The 18,812-nt window shown below is 46.8% G+C and overlaps 2 protein-coding genes across 3 annotated transcripts in view; both read right to left on the reverse strand.

Annotated features, from left to right (window-relative positions):
- Nucleotides 1-1,036, reverse strand: part of LOC114668804 (unconventional myosin-XVIIIb-like) — a 35,466-nt gene extending 34,430 nt beyond the window's left edge. The window contains exon 1 of the mRNA XM_051921042.1: nucleotides 852-1,036. Coding sequence (XP_051777002.1) covers nucleotides 852-899 — 48 coding nt within the window. The 5' untranslated portion in view covers nucleotides 900-1,036. The remainder of the gene's footprint in view (nucleotides 1-851) is intronic.
- A 7,975-nt stretch (nucleotides 1,037-9,011) lies between these two features.
- The window catches only part of grk3 (G protein-coupled receptor kinase 3), a 36,047-nt gene continuing 26,246 nt past the window's right edge, over nucleotides 9,012-18,812 (reverse strand). The window contains exons 13-22 of one of the 2 annotated variants that reach the window (XM_051921249.1): nucleotides 15,429-15,536; nucleotides 14,278-14,344; nucleotides 13,818-13,918; nucleotides 12,572-12,638; nucleotides 12,344-12,439; nucleotides 11,891-12,053; nucleotides 11,621-11,757; nucleotides 11,235-11,267; nucleotides 10,035-10,148; nucleotides 9,012-9,791 (exon numbers count right to left, since the gene is read on the reverse strand). In XM_051921249.1, the coding sequence (XP_051777209.1) occupies nucleotides 9,630-9,791; nucleotides 10,035-10,148; nucleotides 11,235-11,267; nucleotides 11,621-11,757; nucleotides 11,891-12,053; nucleotides 12,344-12,439; nucleotides 12,572-12,638; nucleotides 13,818-13,918; nucleotides 14,278-14,344; nucleotides 15,429-15,536 (1,048 nt within the window). In that variant the 3' untranslated portion in view covers nucleotides 9,012-9,629. The remainder of the gene's footprint in view (nucleotides 9,792-10,034; nucleotides 10,149-11,234; nucleotides 11,268-11,620; nucleotides 11,758-11,890; nucleotides 12,054-12,343; nucleotides 12,440-12,571; nucleotides 12,639-13,817; nucleotides 13,919-14,277; nucleotides 14,345-15,428; nucleotides 15,537-18,812) is intronic. The other variant, XM_028824753.2, reaches the window with a different exon arrangement.

The raw sequence follows: 18,812 nt of genomic DNA on the forward strand, positions 1-18,812 counted from the left end.
CGACACTAAAAGCTGCTTAGACCAAAGGGTTCAAGATCAGAAATTGGACCATTAGGGCCAAACCAGTGACAGGGAAGCACACAGAGTAGGAGTAAGGGGGGGGAAAGGGGGGGTAAGTGCTGGACAAGGGAAGGAGGCCATTGGAGTGGACTGGGCAGTTGACTGGGCAGTGACGCGGAGTGTGGGCCTCTGTCTACACATTTTCATAGGCCACATTCCTTCAGTATTCTTATGGAGGAAAAATGGGAGATTTTAGAACTGAACAGGGTCCCGTCCAAGGCCCCAGAGATCATGGTGATCACCTCACGCTCCACACGAGTATAATGCAGCCATTGTTCACACTTACAGTGGGGAGCCTGGCATCCAATCCATGAGCCACCTGACAGGCTTCCATTCAAGCTACCAGACATTTCTGGCATATCTAGCGCCTTTCATCTTCAGCTTTCTAAATGCAGTGAAGAAGGGCCGCGTTATGTAAAGCACAGTTACAGACTGAGTGAATAACAGAAGCCCTCTAGTGGCATGTGGGTGTGCCAACTGGTGTCCTGCCGGTGATTTTACTGTGCCCTGCTGAGCTGCTTGTTTAAATTTACACACACAGGCCTGGCAGTCATTACTGATAACACAGTAATGTGCCACTCGGCCCCAAACCCCACCCCTACGGGCATCTCTGTGCGGGTTAACCCTCAGTCTACACTCCAACTGCCAGACTTCACGAAGGCACAGTGGCTCTCCCATAAAGACAGGCTGGTACAGTACATGGGGCTCAGACAGCGAAAACAAAACAAGAAAGAAAGAAACCCTGCAGCAGGCGGCATGCTGGCATCTTGGCAGGCACATGCAGGAAACACGTCACTTTCCTTTTGTTCCCATAAGGCCAGGCGCGAGGAGATGGCCATGGCGCTACACTTCTGGGGTGGCTCACGTCACACAAGGGAATCTGGAATGGGTGCCAGGAGGAGGCTGGCATGGAAAGGATGAAGGTGATGATGATGATGATGGTGACGGTGGTGTCCTCTGGTTGAATGAAGAAAAAAAAAAAAAACACAAGGAGACACAGAAAGAACAGGGTGTGAGAGGTGGCCACCCAGTGACATGCAGAGAGACACACAAGGAGGGCAGTGCCACACAAAGTGAGAGCCTTACAGGGGACGTGCAGTGTGCAGCAGTAAGAGAACCCACCGAATATAAAGACACACTGGCTGAGCGCCGACTCGAAAACCACACACACACACACACACCGGGGACTCCACAAGGGGAAACACACTTAGTGCTGATCTATGAGCAAACCAGCAGAGGGCAGCAGAATGAACAACAAACACAGCGATTACTGCCTCCCAGACACACAGGCTCGAATCCACACACACAAGCACAATGTCCTCAGTCACAGCCTTCACACACACACAGTGCACAATGTCCTCAGTCACAGCCTTCACACACACACAGTGCACAATGTCCTCAGTCACAGCTTTCACACACACACAGTGCACAATGTCCTCAGTCACAGCCTTCACACACACACAAGCACAATGTCCTCAGTCACAGCCTTCACACACACACAAGCACAATGTCCTCAGTCACAGCCTTCACACACACACAGTGCACAATGTCCTCAGTCACAGCCTTCACACACACACAGTGCACAATGTCCTCAGTCACAGCCTTCACACACACACAGTGCACAATGTCCTCAGTCACAGCCTTCACACACACACAGTGCACAATGTCCTCAGTCACAGCCTTCACACACACACAGTGCACAATGTCCTCAGTCACAGCCTTCACACACACACAGTGCACAATGTCCTCAGTCACAGCCTTCACACACACACAGTGCACAATGTCCTCAGTCACAGCTTTCACACACACACAGTGCACAATGTCCTCAGTCACAGCCTTCACACACACACAAGCACAATGTCCTCAGTCACAGCCTTCACACACACACAAGCACAATGTCCTCAGTCACAGCCTTCACACACACACACAAGCACAATGTCCTCAGTCACAGCTTTCACACATACACAGTGCACAATGTCCTCAGTCACAGCCTTCACACACACACAGTGCACAATGTCCTCAGTCACAGCCTTCACACACACACAAGCACAATGTCCTCAGTCACAGCCTTCACACACACACAGTGCACAATGTCCTCAGTCACAGCCTTCACACACACACAAGCACAATGTCCTCAGTCACAGCCTTCACACACACACACAAGCACAATGTCCTCAGTCACAGCTTTCACACACACACAGTGCACAATGTCCTCAGTCACAGCCTTCACACACACACAGTGCACAATGTCCTCAGTCACAGCCTTCACACACACACAGTGCACAATGTCCTCAGTCACAGCCTTCACACACACACAAGCACAATGTCCTCAGTCACAGCCTTCACACACACACACAAGCACAATGTCCTCAGTCACAGCTTTCACACACACACAGTGCACAATGTCCTCAGTCACAGCCTTCACACACACAGTGCACAATGTCCTCAGTCACAGCCTTCACACACACACAGTGCACAATGTCCTCAGTCACAGCCTTCTCACACACAGTGCACTTTCCACAATGTCTGCCCTCACAGAGGATACCTACACTAGCATACATAAGCATGGAGTACACCCACTGTGTCCAAACACACACACACACACACACACACTTCCATGTCGCCTACACAAGCACTGCATCAGGCCTACTGACTGCACACTAAGAAGTCCCCAGAACAACAAACACATGGCACACCATCCTTGCCTACAGACACACACACACACACACACTGCAGCCAGACATTTGAACCATTGACCGATACGGATGTGTGACCAGAGAGGGCCAGCGGGTGTCGAGCTCATCTCCCCATTTCTTGCCCATTTCTTGCCCACAGACCAACACCTACTTCTGCAGCACATTTACATACACAGAATGGAGCTTCACAAAGACACACACACTGGACAGCCAGCAGGCCCCCTCGCCTCAGACCAGCACAGCCTGCACACTCCACAGAGAGGCTCTGCCGTCCTGCCACTTCACAAGGTTACATCTTCAAACTCAAAGCCCATGCTCTGGGCCTTCTCATGGTCAGGCGCACCTCCTCCTTGAAGCACCCCGGTGCCATGCAACGCCCACAGACACCTTCTTTGTGTAAACAAATGGAAATGTGAGAAGCACCAAATATGGCACCCGTAAGCCAAGTCAAGTGTCTGGCTGAACACCAACTGGAGGGGTTGCTGCTCTGCTGGACATTTCACCCCCAACACCAAAATGAAGAAAACACAATTGTAGAAGTTAGCAGTGTGTGTCGATGTAATCAGCAGGCTGCTGGAGTCCACCACTACAACAGACCCTGGCTGAGAGAGCCACCTAAAAATAGAGCCCACCAGAGCAGCCCCACAAGCCTGCGCTGCACCTCAGCGATCACAAGGCCTGCACTCCCCTGCTGACCTAGAATCCCCTTAGATGGCCGCGGTCTGGGCCTAACAGTCCAAAAATCCCACCCAACACACACAAGTAGCAGTACACTTACCTTCAAACTTAAGTTTTAGGGACCCCAAGGGCAAAGAAAGAAAGAAAAAAAAAAAGAGGCAGAAAGACAAGGCGCAAACAACTTGAGGGTGTTGTGGAGACAGGAGCCGTTCTGCAGACCCTCTCCTCTTCAGAGTAACGAGGACAGCAGCTGCCCGCTGAAGAGCTGACACTAAAAATAGCCCCTCACAGCCCAGTTTGGGCAGGGCTTGGCAGCAGCTGCCCCGAGCTCTGGGGGGCTGGAAGCAGGTGGAGACACCTCACTGTGATGATAACCACGAGCTCTCGGTTACGAAAGGCACTATATAAAGAGAGTGAATCACTGACAATTGACCCAGTCGCAATGTTTCCCCTGCAGCCCATGAGCTGTCAGAATTATCTGGACTATCTTTAGGGGGCATAAAGTCAACTGCCAGTGATTCGCTTTCTTTATATAGTGCCTTATAGTGCCTTTTGTGTTATCGTCAAAGTGGGGTGCCTTATTATTCATTGACCTTGGAGGTCAGCTCACCCATTCAGGGGGGCCAGTGGATTGATCATTAGCATAACTTGATGTGCTAACTGGTGCGCCTCCAGCTGTCGGGCGACAGGATTACATCTGGCATTTCTACTGTTGGGTGTCACTCAGGAGTTAAGCAGCAGCTCCGCTCAACGTGCGCGGCAAGGCTACAACTCCCGCACTAGCATGTGCTGCTGCCCCCTGGTGGCTGCAGTCGCCAATGGCTCACATCAGTGCTATAAATATTTATCCTACTCACCCAGATATGGAGTTAACGTCATTCATCCGGGTGCTAAGGCAGACGCAAGTGACATCATATAAAACCCCACACACCAATTAACCTCTTGACGTGTATTCAAGAAAAGCTGTACATAATTTAGGAGCGTTCATGGCGTGCCATCCAGCAATATCACCAGCCACATAATGCGACCCACTCTTGATAAGAGCGTTTCCACAATACAATAATCGCAAATACCCTTGTGTCAGGTATGGTCTACGAAATACAAGGACTGGGATAAGTCGACTGGAGGTGGGCACGACTCCATATTAAGGGACCCGAGTACCTGAGAAACTGCACTCTTCAGCGTATAAATAACTTGATGTGGAGGCAGCCAATCACAGACGAGCAGTTGCTATTTCTACCCTGGCAACAGTCTCCAGGGGCGGCCGAGGAGGAGACTGACAGGAGCAGCTGGAGGGACGCGGCAGGCGGGGAGGGGACACGGGGCGGCACTAGGATCTGTCACCTAGAGGGGTCAGTACACGCCAGCGAAACTGGGCGGCAGGCGAGACAAAACCGAAGGGACGGCGGTGTGACTAGCAGAGGACTGACACGGGGGTCTCCCTCCGCGGAACCGCCGTGTATTTTGTGATGCGAACGTCACATTACAATCCCAGTGACCCCATCGCTCTTCCTTCTTTAATGTGGAATGTGGCACGAAACTTTTTTTTTTTTTTTTTTAACACGTTCATTTTATTTTTAACAATTACGTTGCTGTAATTCACGCTTGTTTCACCCCATCTTTCTGCTCAGGGTGGTGCCCACTCTCTTAACAGCGCACAGCGCTTAGAGGGGTTCATCTCCACTGGCTTACCGGCTCAGAGGCCTTCGGTTAAAGTGGCGAGATGGCGTGGGGTCGGGCCCGGCGCTGACACCCCCCTACTTTAACTCCTCACATTATGCAGTGCCTCATTGTTAAGAGTATAACTTCACTACCAGTCGCAGTTATTTTCCTTTACCGCTACAGACGCCTTCACATTATTTACACCTCTGAACTTGCGTAATGCAGAAGGGCTTTCCATGGGAGATCCACGCATACGGCAACACCTTAATAAAAGTGAATTAATACCATCTATAACGCGCTTTCCTAACCCACACCAAGTGCTTCACACAGACAGTGAGGATTCACTGCTGCCACCACCAATGTGTGTCACCCGCCAGCCACTCCTGCGTCACTACGCCCTCCCCACACGCAGGACACCAGTGCTCCGTGCCATTTTACAACTAGTGCCCTGCGCAAAACTGGGAAACTCGGCCATGACAGTCGGAGCTCCAGTACAACCCAGCCCGCCGTTTCTAACCTCGTATAGCGAGGGCCTGGCCCGTCTGGTGCAGACCGTAAACTCTGAAGCGGTGGGCCCACTTGCCTGGCTGAAACCGCCATTAGCTGCCAACTACATTAGACGTCGCGGAGCGCATGGCATCCCCGTAACAACAACAAGAGACGTTAGATAACCAGCCAGCATTCACAATTCATCCCGTTTGTACCTGAAGTGTGTCAAGTCACACATTTGTGCTCCTCTTCCTCAGCGCATGCTTGGGCCCAAAGAGCTGCACCAGCTTTATCATCATATGGCTCTATGCCAGTCATGCAGGTTGGACCACTTGTACATTTCTGATTGATCTTCAAGGTCGCATTTTAGCTCTTATCCGTCATGTCTTAGGAAAGCTTCCATTTGTACTCACAGACTTCTAGAGGTGCCTGGCTGTGGTACTGCCCCTGGTTGGCGACAGTGGCACAGAATGTGACTGGTGCCAGCCTGCTTTCTGCTTAGCACATACAGATATAAAAGTCACTGCCTTTGGATGGCAATCAGGATGATCAAAGACCTCCGCCGTCCTGCACGTCACTCTTCTTACTCTTCCCTTCTGGGCCACTGGCAGTCACACCCGGAGATTCAGTGGCTGCTTCTATCCACAGGCACCCATAATGCCAAATACTGCAACATAGAAGGAAGCACCAGAGATGCAGACAAACTGGAGCCCATAAAGCACCTATGGCACTGACTCCGCTGGCTACTGTTTGTGTGGGCCGTTGTCACTGTTCAGAGCAGACATGCCAGTACAGATTCCATCGCATCATGCCCGGTGTACACATGACATTAAACCTGAAATGTGTGTGTGAACCCTGTGGTAGGCTGGCACAGTGCCCATTCCTGCCTTGTGCCCAATGCTGCATGAACAGGCTCCACATATAAATGTCTTCCCTCCCTCCCCATCCAAGTCACTGCCAAGGCCAGGACTCCCGATACAGAAACAGTGTAAGAGTTCCAGAAACAACAAAAATATAAAGATGATGTTCACAATGTGTGACAGACACAGTAATGAGCTGGTGCCCACCCACGGTGGCGCGACCCCAACCCAAAAGGCACACGGAGAGCAGAAGAAAGCAGCAGACCAGATGAGAGGCCCCACATATGCTGGGTTTGTTTTCTTTAATACGAGCAGTTTCACCAACACACATAAGCATCCCTAAACTGTCCCAAATCAGAACAGAGAATTCAAAAAGAATTTAAAAAATAAAAATAAAAAAGGGGGCAAAATAAAGTAAAGGAGCCCGGCTAGCAGCAGCTGCCATTACCAGGCATGGCACATCACAGAGAGAAACCTTTCACGAATGTAAACCGGGAATAAACATGGTGCTGAAGGGAGAGACGTGCAGTGAGGGTTTCTACCAGGAGCACACCTACGACTCTCCAGAACACACAATAAATAGGAAAACCCAGAATAAAACAAATTATGAATCTTATAGTTACAATATCTAAAGATATTTACAAATCCACTGCAGCAGCAGACTCCCAAACCCGTGATGAATCGGGGGGCTCTTTGCAATTGGCGTCGACAGAAATCCCGTGGATCCGGCAGGGAAAGACACATCCGGCAGTCGGCTGCACACCAACGTGAGGAAACGTTAACACTGCGTTTGAAAAGTAACATTCGTGTACCCCAAAGGGGTGGCGGCAGGGGGGAAAACAAATCACACGTACCACTCCTGCCGATTTAGTGGAGAGAATTTACAAAAAATAAATACATACAACAAACAGCAAGAATAAAGACACTGGCAGGAGAATCATCCCAGTTCTCTGGGGGTGCAGGGCTACCAGTAACCGCTTCACCCAAACTGGAAGCTGTGCAGCTGCAGGTGTTCAGTGTGCTTGATTTTTGTAACCCCCAAAACTAATAAAACCCACCACCAGTCTCCTTAAAGCGGGCCAGCCGATTCTGAACTTAGTCCAGTTCTGCTAGATTTCATTTGTTTTTAATAAAGATTAACACAATAAAAAAAAAATCCCTGGGCCAACAATTATCCAAAAATATCTTGTTATCTATCTATATATTTCAGATGAAGAGGGCTTTTCTGGCCAAGGCAAGATTCGAGAAAGCAAAGGTGGTAAGACTGGCAGAAAGAGCTGTGCCAACTTTGCCACGATTCACAAACCTGGCAGACCCCCTGCCTAACCACTTTAAGGCAGAGCAGAAATCAGAGAGCCTGACTTTGGTTTTCATAAAAGGAATCTAAAACGACTACCAAGACAACCAACACATTGGGTGTTGGCACACGTGTGTTCGGAAACTTGTGCTGCCACTGCAACTAGTACCAGCTTAAAAACCACGGAGGCTATAAAGAGAATGGGGAAAACCAGCAGTGCCAGCTGCAGTATCATTAGAATGAGAATGGCACCAGTAGAGCGCAGCAGTACACACAGGTGCCACAAGGCATGCAGTGCATTTCATTTTCTGCCACTCTTCCCGACCTTACTTAATTCAGTCCTTCGCCAGGCAGGAGTGTCCCTCTCCCTGGCAACCCCATGTTAATCACCTGACCCTGGACTAATCAAGTCTTCAAACGTCGCCTGAAGACACACTTCTTTCAACAGCACTTGGACTAAAGTCCCCATACTTTTTTTTCTACCCTTTTTTTCAAAAAAAAAAAAATTTTGTACTAACTTACTATTTTCTTCTAGCAGGGTTTTGTATACAACTTGGTCAGCGGTAACTTGTTTAATGACAGTAGATTTAATCCTAGCCTTAAAGACTGAAGAACAGTCGTAGACTACTAAGCACTGTTGTAAGTCGCTCTGGATAAGAGCGTCTGCTAAATGATGTAAATGTAAATGTAAAATCACACGCCCACCAAAGCCCAGCCTGTGTCTGCAGCCAGAATCACACTAAGCACTTCAACAGGCAACGCATAACCAGGAATCAGGGAAACCAGCAGAGGGCGCCAGCGAGCAATCCGCTGGCCCTCCATTTGTTTCCGGGGTGAAGATGCCTTTCTCCTCTTTTAAAAGAAAAAGAAACAAAATTCAAATATACAGACCTTGTCTCAGACTCGCCGGCAGGACACTGGACTGGAAAGAAGTCCTTGACTCTTCATGGGCACTGCCAGCTTTCTATTATGAAAATCACAGTGGCACGTACAAATAAAAATTGAAGATAAAAGCCCAACTAAAAAGCCGGTCAAATTCCCACCCAATCCCTGCTTAAGTGAACATGGCATTTTTTATTTTAAATGCCATCATTTGCAACACTCAGACATGTTCACTTCCTTGGCACCTTATGGCACATTGAGAGAAAAAAAAACAGACAAAGGCTTGCGTAAAAAAAACAAAAATGCAGAGAACAAAACTACCCCATTGACCCCTGGGCCCCTTTCAAAGCCCCCCCCACCCCACCCACCCACCCACACACAACGTGTTTCTGCTTCCCCTCCAGTTGTCCAAGCAAAACCAGAGTCTCTCCCAGCAGATCCACTAAAAGGAGATGCCAGCCAAGGGGCTGGAGTCGCTAGAGGGTGGGAGTTACGTGGAGGGGCTCCCTTGGCGATGCTGCAGCAAACATGTACGAAGATAAAAATGGTCTCCAGGGTGGCTGCCTGGTGGGACCACTACCCCTGCCCCAAATTCACATTAATTTCTTATTTCCAAACAAAATAAAGCAGCCACATTGCCTCCTGCTGGCTCTTTTCACCAATTAAGTTCAAAGGTTAAATAAAAAAAAAAAAAAAAAATGGTGGAAAAAAACACAAGATGCCAGGAGAGGAGGGGCTGTGGGGGGGCTCAGAGTAAGCGGAATCCAAGACACTTTCACTTTCCCAAGCTGCCGCAGTCAAATTAAAAACAAAATAAACGAGTGAGCTGGGAGGGACACCCAGCCAAATACAGTAGCACAGTGCGGCCTCCGGCCCGAGGAGAAAAATTAACATCTTGTGATATGTCATCAAATATATACAAACGTCCTTGTCCGATGCTGAAACCAAGCAGGGGACCGGGCGCCAGGGGGCACTGTCACGGAGGAGAAGCATTCTGTCCCTTCTCTAGAGACCATTGCTACTTCGGTGGGTCAACGGAGGCTTGGACAACTCCACGACGGGAGCCCGTGTCTTGACAATGACCTTGGGGGCCCGACGCAGCAGTTTCTGGGCTTCAAGGAAGGCCTCTGTCAGCTCCTTCTTCCACTGCACAAACTCGGGATCACTCTGCAAAGAAAGCAAAACTCATGGAAACTCCAATCATGTCGACCTTACATCAGCAGGGCAGTCCGAAGCACGCTGATCCAAGGTTCTGTTCTGAGTTATGCAACCACGGCCCCAAGTGTCAATTCTCAAAGCTCGCTGAAGGCCCCGTTCCCCACACACCCACCATGACAAAATGCGACAAACTTGCTCGAGTATATCACAAGGTCAAAATTGGAGTTGTCTTGAATAAAAGCGTGCTCTCACCTCACACTGCAGAACAAACTGCTTCCCTCCTTTGATTCGTAACAAGATGCACTTCTTGTCTTTTATTTGCGTCTCTTCCACCGAGACAATCTGCTCCATCGTTAGCAGGTTTTGCTGTGGAGCAGAAAAGGAGAATGAGAGGAAAAAACATTAACAAATACAACTTTTAACATGGGGCTCCGAGGAAGAAGTGTGCTGGACATTTAGGGACAGAGCCTTTCAAATCAGTCCTAGGAAGCGTTTGCTTCGGGTTGTCCTGAGGTGCAGTGCACCACGATTGCTCCCTGATTTAGCTGGAGTGTGCCAAGTGTGAGAGACCTCTCAATGGGGGTCAGTCAGAAAGCACTACTAGCAGAAGAACTGATCCACAGGAGAAAGCAAGGGGACAGGAAGACCTCCAGTCCAAAGGGTCAGAGGAACTTCAGGGGTTGCACTCATAAGAGACAAGACAACACCAGATGGGAGCAAGGTTAAAGAGTGGCGAGCCAAAAATGGAGTCTGGGGGCAGAAACAGAGCCAAGAAAGAAACAAAACACACACACACACAAACACAAATGTTAGGTGAACACAAGGAAGCTAAGCATTGTTTTAGGATGTGTCATGAAATTTCCAGAGTTGGAAAGGACTTTGTGAGATGCAAACTATGAGAAGCCTTGTATGGATGAAGAGTCAAGTAAATCAGAGGGCTTTACAAGTAGCTCACAGTGGCCGTCCACATGGAGTAGGAACAGGAAGGACTTACAGTATTTGGTACTGTGGGTCCATCTAGGGTGACTTGTGGTTGACACAACTGTATCACTGCCACCACACCAGCAGGTGATCAAAACTTTGGGTGGGAAAAGGATTTGCAATGAGTTCTGGGGTAATAATGGCTCAGGGAGAAGTTTTGTTAAGCGTTGAGATATATTGTCTGAATGTCCATGAAGCACATCTAGTGCACGCTGAAATAGGAGGCAGTGCTACTTAGTCACCTGCAGGACTGGACATCACTGAGTAGATACGGAAGTAGGGGACACGGCTGCTGAATGAACATGAGGGACATGACAAAACGGTTTCTTCTGGTCTACAATATGCAATCCTTTCTGTTACCTCCCTTTTCTACAGGACAAGACAGAGTATCCCCAGTGATGCACCCCCAAAGCTAAGCACACAGCCATAGGATCCCATCACTGGAATGCTATCGGCCTGAGGAATTCTTACCAGTTTACGCTTTTTATAGACACTCCAGGTCTCCTAAACAGAAAAACAGAAACATGTCTGTCGTATTGATCTTTGACACTGGGCTACTATACTAATGACAAGGAGCTGTGAGTGGCACATGAGCACAAAATCAAAAGGGACAAGCTGCTCACACCCAGTGCCTCTGAGTGTCCATTATCTGGACTGACCAAAGGGCTTCTCCTTCAAGTCCAAACAGTGTGCCAGAATGGAGTGTGCAGCCCTCTGTGCCCATTACCTGAAATAATTAGCCGTGCTTGCTGTCCGTACAACGTCATCATCCCAGTGCAGCTACTAAAACCTGCTCATTAGTGTACTGCTATGGGTCATAAACTCCACATCATCAAAGGATAAAAACCTGCTCTTACCCTTGACTCGCCTTCCCCTCTCCACTCTACACGATTCGGAAATAAGTAGAAATATCGTCGCTGCCACTGGGTCAGGAAAGGGTTCCCCAGCTTCAGCATGTAGCCATGCATAATGCAGTCTTTTCCCAAAGCGTAGTCTGAGAGAAGACAAAAGGAAAAAGGTAAAGGGCGCGCCCCCTCACATGGGCCCCACACCCAGCAACAAATCTGGAGGATCCCGAGGCCACAGAGCCAATTCTGTACAAGCTCTGGGGCGGTCCACTTGCTCACCTTCCTCGTGGCCTAGCAGCTTGTTCTTCGCTCGCTTCCTTGCTTCATTCTTGTCTGTGTCAGCATTGACAGCCTCATACACCGTCTCTGCCACTTCCTGCTGCCAGCGCTCGGAGATCACCAGAGGAAAGTTTTTATAGAGCTCCTGATCGCTGTCCAGCAGCTGCAAAGCATGAACACGATCGCGGCGAAAGTTAAGACAGAAAGATAAACTAAAGATAGACTGAAGAGCAGCACAAGATGGCACAAAGACCAAAATCTTGATGAGAAGTAATTATACAACTGACACAAATGAGGAAACTGAGTAGGCCATCGGCAGGCAAGAAGAAACACAACAGCACAAAAAATGAGTAGAAATGCCACATGAGAAGAAATGGTTTCAGCATTTCATACAGCTTTAGACACAAGTGATAGTAGTGGTAAAAAAAGAGAGTGCGACAAAGTCCTTCTTACCTTGATGCCTTTAGTGTCCTCTTCATCAAAGGAACCAATGTCAAAGGCATCCGCAGCATTCACCTCTCCCCGTGGCGGAATCAGAGGAGGTGCATACTAAACAGAAGAAGATGCCATTAGCAGTGAAGAAGGTGCGAGTGGCACTGGTTGAAGGTGCTGGTACTAACCAGACAAAGCTGAGAACTAGCAGACTACAATAACACTGCTAGCGTTGATAGCACAACTCACTTTTTGTAGATAGACCTGCTGCCAGTCAATTCCCTTGAAGAATGGGTGTTCCTTGACTTCGTGAGCCCTGGAGAAAAGTCAGCTGTTAATCAACACTGGCAGTGCTACAGAAAGCGGCCCCAGTAACGTCACATGTGATGGCACACCGATGAGCTGGCAGTGGGAGGTATATCTCTACCCGCTCTCATCTCTGTTTCCAGAGTGGACTTCATACAGATTTGTCTTCATACACCTTGTCTAACCACCAAGAAATGTACTGGGATTTATTTGTTCAAATGAATCAATGCCACCTGAGCATCTCCCACAGCGATGGCTTCCACACTTCAAAACTCTTGACACCAGCTAAGGTGGTCACGGAAACTGAAAAAGTGTGCAAAACATTCGAAAGCATGGATCTCACAAGTGCCTCTGATTTAGAATAAACTGAAGTGAGTTGGGGAGCAGCGCATCACTTTGGCATTTTTGTGTTGCACAATGTACTCAAATTACAAAGCTGAATTCTAGACCAATACTGGAGACAAGAGTTGGAAAACTAAAGCCAAACACCAAAGGAAGCATTTTAAAGGACCCAAAAGCTGCCCAAAGCGGAGTTTCCACCAGATAAGCAGGGTGCTTGCAGTTTCACCACAGCCTCACTTCTGACCAAGCCCACTGGACGGCCAATTTGACTTTGCAAAAAGTCTTTTTACATCTCTGCCAGAATCTCTTATGACTGACTCATTAACATCAACATGTAATGTGTAGCTGCCGTGGCAATCTGCACGTGCAGCCTTGCAATTTGTTATCCTCCCCTACTGCCCATATTCCCAAATTCAATTAATTTCCTGTGATCGTACAAGGTCTCGATCCGGGAAACACTCCGGCTGAGCTTTCTGGGTTACTCCAGCCCATTTGCTTACAAATGTCCTAAACCCAGCAGTTAACTCCTGAATATAATAAAGGGCATTTCTTCTCTGTTCTCTCACCTCACACCCAAGGAAGAATTCTAATCCCCTCTAACCCTTCATTAATAACTACTATCAGCCCCTCCAATAAACTACAATCTGAGCAACTCACCTTCACACGACCACCTCTTTGCAACTTGGGCCATTCCACACTTCTCTCCTCATAATACCCTGGCCACTTCTATCTAATCTCAATTGTCTCCCTCCAGCGAGCAACACTGTTCACCTCCCCACCTGCTACAATCCCGTACCCTTCACCTCTCGCCCATACTTTAAATGACCACACAATCGCCAATACTTACCCACGGCCTAAACAGCCAAGCCTCTTAGCCACATCACGCTGAAGAAGCCCCTCCAACAAAGACTTCAGCTCTGGGGAGAAGGAATCTGGCAGCTCAACATTCTGGAAAACACAAAGATACAACACAGAAATGAAAACTAAATGAAGCATAATGTGGGAAAGTTGAGACTCAAGTAGACAGGCCAAAGCCAAGAAAGAAAATCTCCTGAATGACTTCTAAGGTGCTAATTATTACTAGTCTGGAGTCCCCAACACCAACCTCATCTCTGATCACCTTTCATTCTCAGTCGTCACAAAACCCCAAGTCCAATGAGTCACAGAGCCTTTCTCTTACCGCCCAGTACGCTTTTCCTTCATGATCATCAGAATATCACCATAAGGTGTCTTACCACCCTTACGGCAACAATGACGTAGAAAACATCAGACAAGAATCCACTACCTGAGACCTGCCAGATGCTTACCATTGTGAGGGTCATCCGATCAATTTCATGCTTGTCTTTGGTTTTGTGCTGCCGGAAGGGACTGTGACTGTAGAGGGGACAAATAAGAGAGGATTTAAAAAAAGGTGCTTCATATGCGCTTTACAAAAAACCAACACAGACTGCCGATGGTTTCCAGGGCTTTGTAACCAATTTCAGTAAATTCTTAATTTTTTTCAAACTCCAAAACAGTGAAGCACAGGTTAAAGAGTCTAACTCCTCCATGAAATCAAAGGCCTGCTTCTCAATCTCATGGCTTTGAAGTGGCCAGTCAATGATTCAAGTTCAAGGGCCACAACATCAATCAACAATCCCCTGTGGTAGTCTGTTGTGTGACCAGCCAAGCTTTGGAATCTGTTCAGCTGCCCTTTTATGAGGGACATCAAAGGCAGCCCTGATGCTCTGAGTAGGCGCAGCGCATCTCTGGGGTCTGGTGCTAGACACTAACGGGGATGTTCAACAGTAACAAGTGCTAAAAATTCTAAATGGAGTTGTCCTCTATCAGGCACTATAGTTTGAAAACTGAACACTTCACACTGTCATAGTGTTGCCACTATGGGTATCAGAAAAAGACACCTTTCAGAAGCAGCCAAATCAATTGAAGCCAGGCTGTGATAATGGGCCAGAGTGTCAGAATACCCCACACTTGCTCTCCATAAAATGACACTTTCCGGCAATCAAAGGAATGTCAGTAACCTAAGAGCACAATACAGAATATACATTTAGAGGACATTCTCCATGTCCACTGGAACATTCATCAGCAGTGGAAAACGCCTTTCAGGTACTGGGAACACTATGTCAGCTATGAAGGCAGAAGAAGTTGAATTTGACAAAAATATATGAATAGACTAGTGCCTGATCTTGGATGATGAATGTATATGAAGTTCACAGATTCTAAAAATGAAGTCAAGACAAAATATGGTGTGTCTGGAAATCTCTGTGATGAAGCAAAATTCGGTATTGATGTGTAAGGTTTGAAGTGCCATGGCGTTAGCAACAAATTGAAAGCCCTAGAACAGATATTTAGGGGCAGGATGAAACTCTGAAACCATGCTACGCACACTAAAAGACAGCCTCCTATGACAGGAGACTACACCGTAAACAGCATATCCAGCCAAGTGACAGCCACTTACCCTCGAAGAAGTTTGAAGAGCATGCATCCCAAGGAAAACCAGTCAGCACTGCTGTCGTATGCTGTGCCTTTCTGCAGAACTTCAGGAGCCATGTACCCATGCGTCCCCCTACAGTTACACAAAACTCTGTTTACTTTTTTGGTCCATGTAACTCCAGGCCTGTGATTTAGTGGAAATTCTGAAATTGCCGTTTACTATTCCATAAAAATATCAACATTACTCAGTCTATTTTGCTTTCTGTGGGGGCTGAAGTTGTTTTGTTTACTACTTTTGATTAGTTCATGCTGTACATTTTTGTACAATTACGGTGCATCCGGAAAGTATTCACAGCGCATCACTTTTTCCACATTTTGTTATCTTACAGCTTTATTCCAAAATGGATTAAATTCATTTTTTTTCCACAGAATTCTACACACAACACCCCATAATGACAGCGTGAAAAAAGTTTACTTCAGGTTTTTGCAAATTTATTAAAAATAAAAAAATTGAGAAAGCACATGTACATAAGTATTCACAGCCTTTGCCATGAAGCTCGAAATTGAGCTCAGGTGCATCCCGTTTCCCCTGATCATCCTTGAGATGTTTCTGCAGCTTCATTGGAGTCCACCTGTAGTAAATTCAGTTGACTGGACATGATTTGGAAAGGCACACACCTGTCTATATAAGGTCCCACAGTTGACAGTTCATGTCAGAGCACAAACCAAGCATGAAGTCAAAGGAATTGTCTGTAGACCTCCAAGACAGGATTGTCTCGAGGCACATATCTGGGGAAGGTTACAGAAAAATTTCTGCTGCTTTGAAGGTCCCAATGAGCACAGTGGCTTCCATCATCCGTAAGTGGAAGTAGTTCGAAACCACCAGGACTCTTCCTAGAGTTGGCCTGCCATCTAAACTGAGCGATCGGGGGAGAAGTGCCTTAGTCAGGGAGGTGACCAAGAACCCGATGGTCACTCTGTCAGAGCTCCAGAGGTCCTCTGTGGAGAGAGGAGAACCTTCCAGAAGGACAACCATCTCTGCAGCAATCCACCAATCAGGCCTGTATGGTAGAGTGGCCAGACGGATGCCACTCCTTAGTAAAAGGCACATGGCAGCCCACCTGGAGTTTGCCAAAAGGCACCTGAAGGACTCTCGGACCATGAGAAAGAAAATTCTCTGGTCTGATGAGACAAAGATTGAACTCTTTGGTGTGAAGGCCAGGCGTCACGTTTGGAGGAAACCAGGCACCACTCATCACCAGGTCAATACCATCCTTACAGTGAAGCATGGTGGTGGCAGCATCATGCTGTGGGGATGTTTTTCAGCGGCAGGGACTGGGAGGCTAGTCAGGATAAAGGGAAAGATGACTGCAGCAATGTACAGAGACATCCTGGATGAAAACCTGCTCCAGAGCGCTCTTGACCTTAGACTGGGGCGACGGTTCATCTTTCAGCAGGACAACGACCCTAAGCACACAGCCAAGATATCAAAGGAGTGGCTTCAGGACAACTCTGTGAATGTCCTTGAGTGGCCCAGCCAGAGCCCAGACTTGAATCTGATTGAACATCTCTGGAGAGATCTTAAAATGGCTGTGCACCGACGCTTCCCATCCAACCTGATGGAGCTTGAGAGGTGCTGCAAAGATGAATGGGCGAAACTGGCCAAGGATAGGTGTGCCAAGCTTGTGGCATCATATTCAAAAAGACTTGAGGCTGTAATTGCTGCCAAAGGTGCATCGACAATGTATTGAGCAAAGGCTGTGAATACTTATGGACATGGGATTTCTCAGTTTTTTTATTTTTAATAAATTTGCAAAAACCTCAAGTAAACTTTTTTCACGTTGTCATTATGGGGTGTTGTGTGTAGAATTCTGTGGAAAAAAATGAATTTAATCCATTTTGATAGATAGATAGATAGATAGATAGATAGATACTTTATTAATCCCAAGGGGAAATTCACAATAATTAATAATAATAAATAATAATAATAATTTAATAATAAAATAATAATAATAATTTGGAATAAGGCTGTAACATAACAAAATGTGGAAAAAGTGATGCGCTGTGAATACTTTCTGGATGCACTGTATGAATTTAAAATATGCAGGTGATTTCGTAATGGGTAACAAATTATAAACGATACTTTATACAAACACAGCCTTAGAAACAGAAACATATGAACTAGTACAAGTTATAGAGAGCTTTCAAGTTTACCACAAGGTCTGCCCCCACGTCTATTAAACAAACAAAATGGCTATTGTTTAAAAGAGAGCGCCATGTGCTATAGATGTAATCAAACACAATTTGGAAGAGACACACTGTCTAGAACAGGGGTGTCCAACTCTGGTCCTGGTGGGCCGCATGTGCTGCAGGTTTTCATTCTAACTATCTTCTTAATTAGTCAGCCGTTTTTGCTGCTGATTAACGTGTCTTTTCTCAGTTTTAATTGACATGATTCAGACCTCTTAGTTGTTTCTTTTTCATTAATGAGCAGCTAAACAATGACCACGTGACCAGTTAACCTGAAAATAAAGAGATGTGAAGGTTTCGGTCATGTTTGTGTTCTCAGGTCACCAAAACATCTTGATGGTGGTCTTAGGAGAAAACAGAAAATCAACAGTCTGCTGTGGTAGAATGAGAGCAGCAACAAGTCATGATATTCAATAACAGCTTTAATTAACAGCAAGAATTGGCTTCTCATTAAGTAACTGCTTGGAGTGAAATTGGCTGGAGTCTGACATTCCAGTTTACGTGGTCATCTGTTGGCTCGTTTCACATCTCAGTTCTGTTTGGCTGCCATTTAATGAAGAAATGAAACAAATCAGAAGACTGAATCTTTATAAACTGGGCTACTAAAATGAAGGGAAAAGGAGTTAATTAGCAGTGAAAACTGCTGGCTGATTAAGAAAAGGGTTAGAATGAAAACCTGCAGCCACTGCGGCCTACCAGGACTGGAGATGGACACCCCTGATCTAGAAACATGACACTATCAAAAAGCTATTTTTTAAACCAGCAAGTCATGACAATGTTATTATTATTATTATTATTATTTTTTTTTAAGAACTTGTCAGGATTTCGGATACACACCGGACAATGACCACCTTTCTAAAAGGTCACGCATAGAATTCTTACAAATTACAACACCTTTAAAAAAATACTGGTGCTTGTTTTTATGCCAAAATTATTTTAGAGATGCAAAAATATGTAATCATTCAGGTCTTTATGAAAAATTCTGCATTAATCGTGACATAGTAGGATTAAAAGAAGACATCTGAACATGGGCTAGGCATTACAGGATGCACTAAAGGCCCCCTTAAGTGAAGTACTGTATAAAAGACTTGTTTATAATCCCCGTCAACAGAATTCACTGCATGCAACTGGGACGGACAAATCAGAGTGGCAGCCCTAA

Source organism: Erpetoichthys calabaricus, chromosome 18 (assembly GCF_900747795.2).
Source record: "Erpetoichthys calabaricus chromosome 18, fErpCal1.3, whole genome shotgun sequence".
In the NCBI taxonomy this organism is placed as follows: domain Eukaryota; kingdom Metazoa; phylum Chordata; class Cladistia; order Polypteriformes; family Polypteridae; genus Erpetoichthys; species Erpetoichthys calabaricus.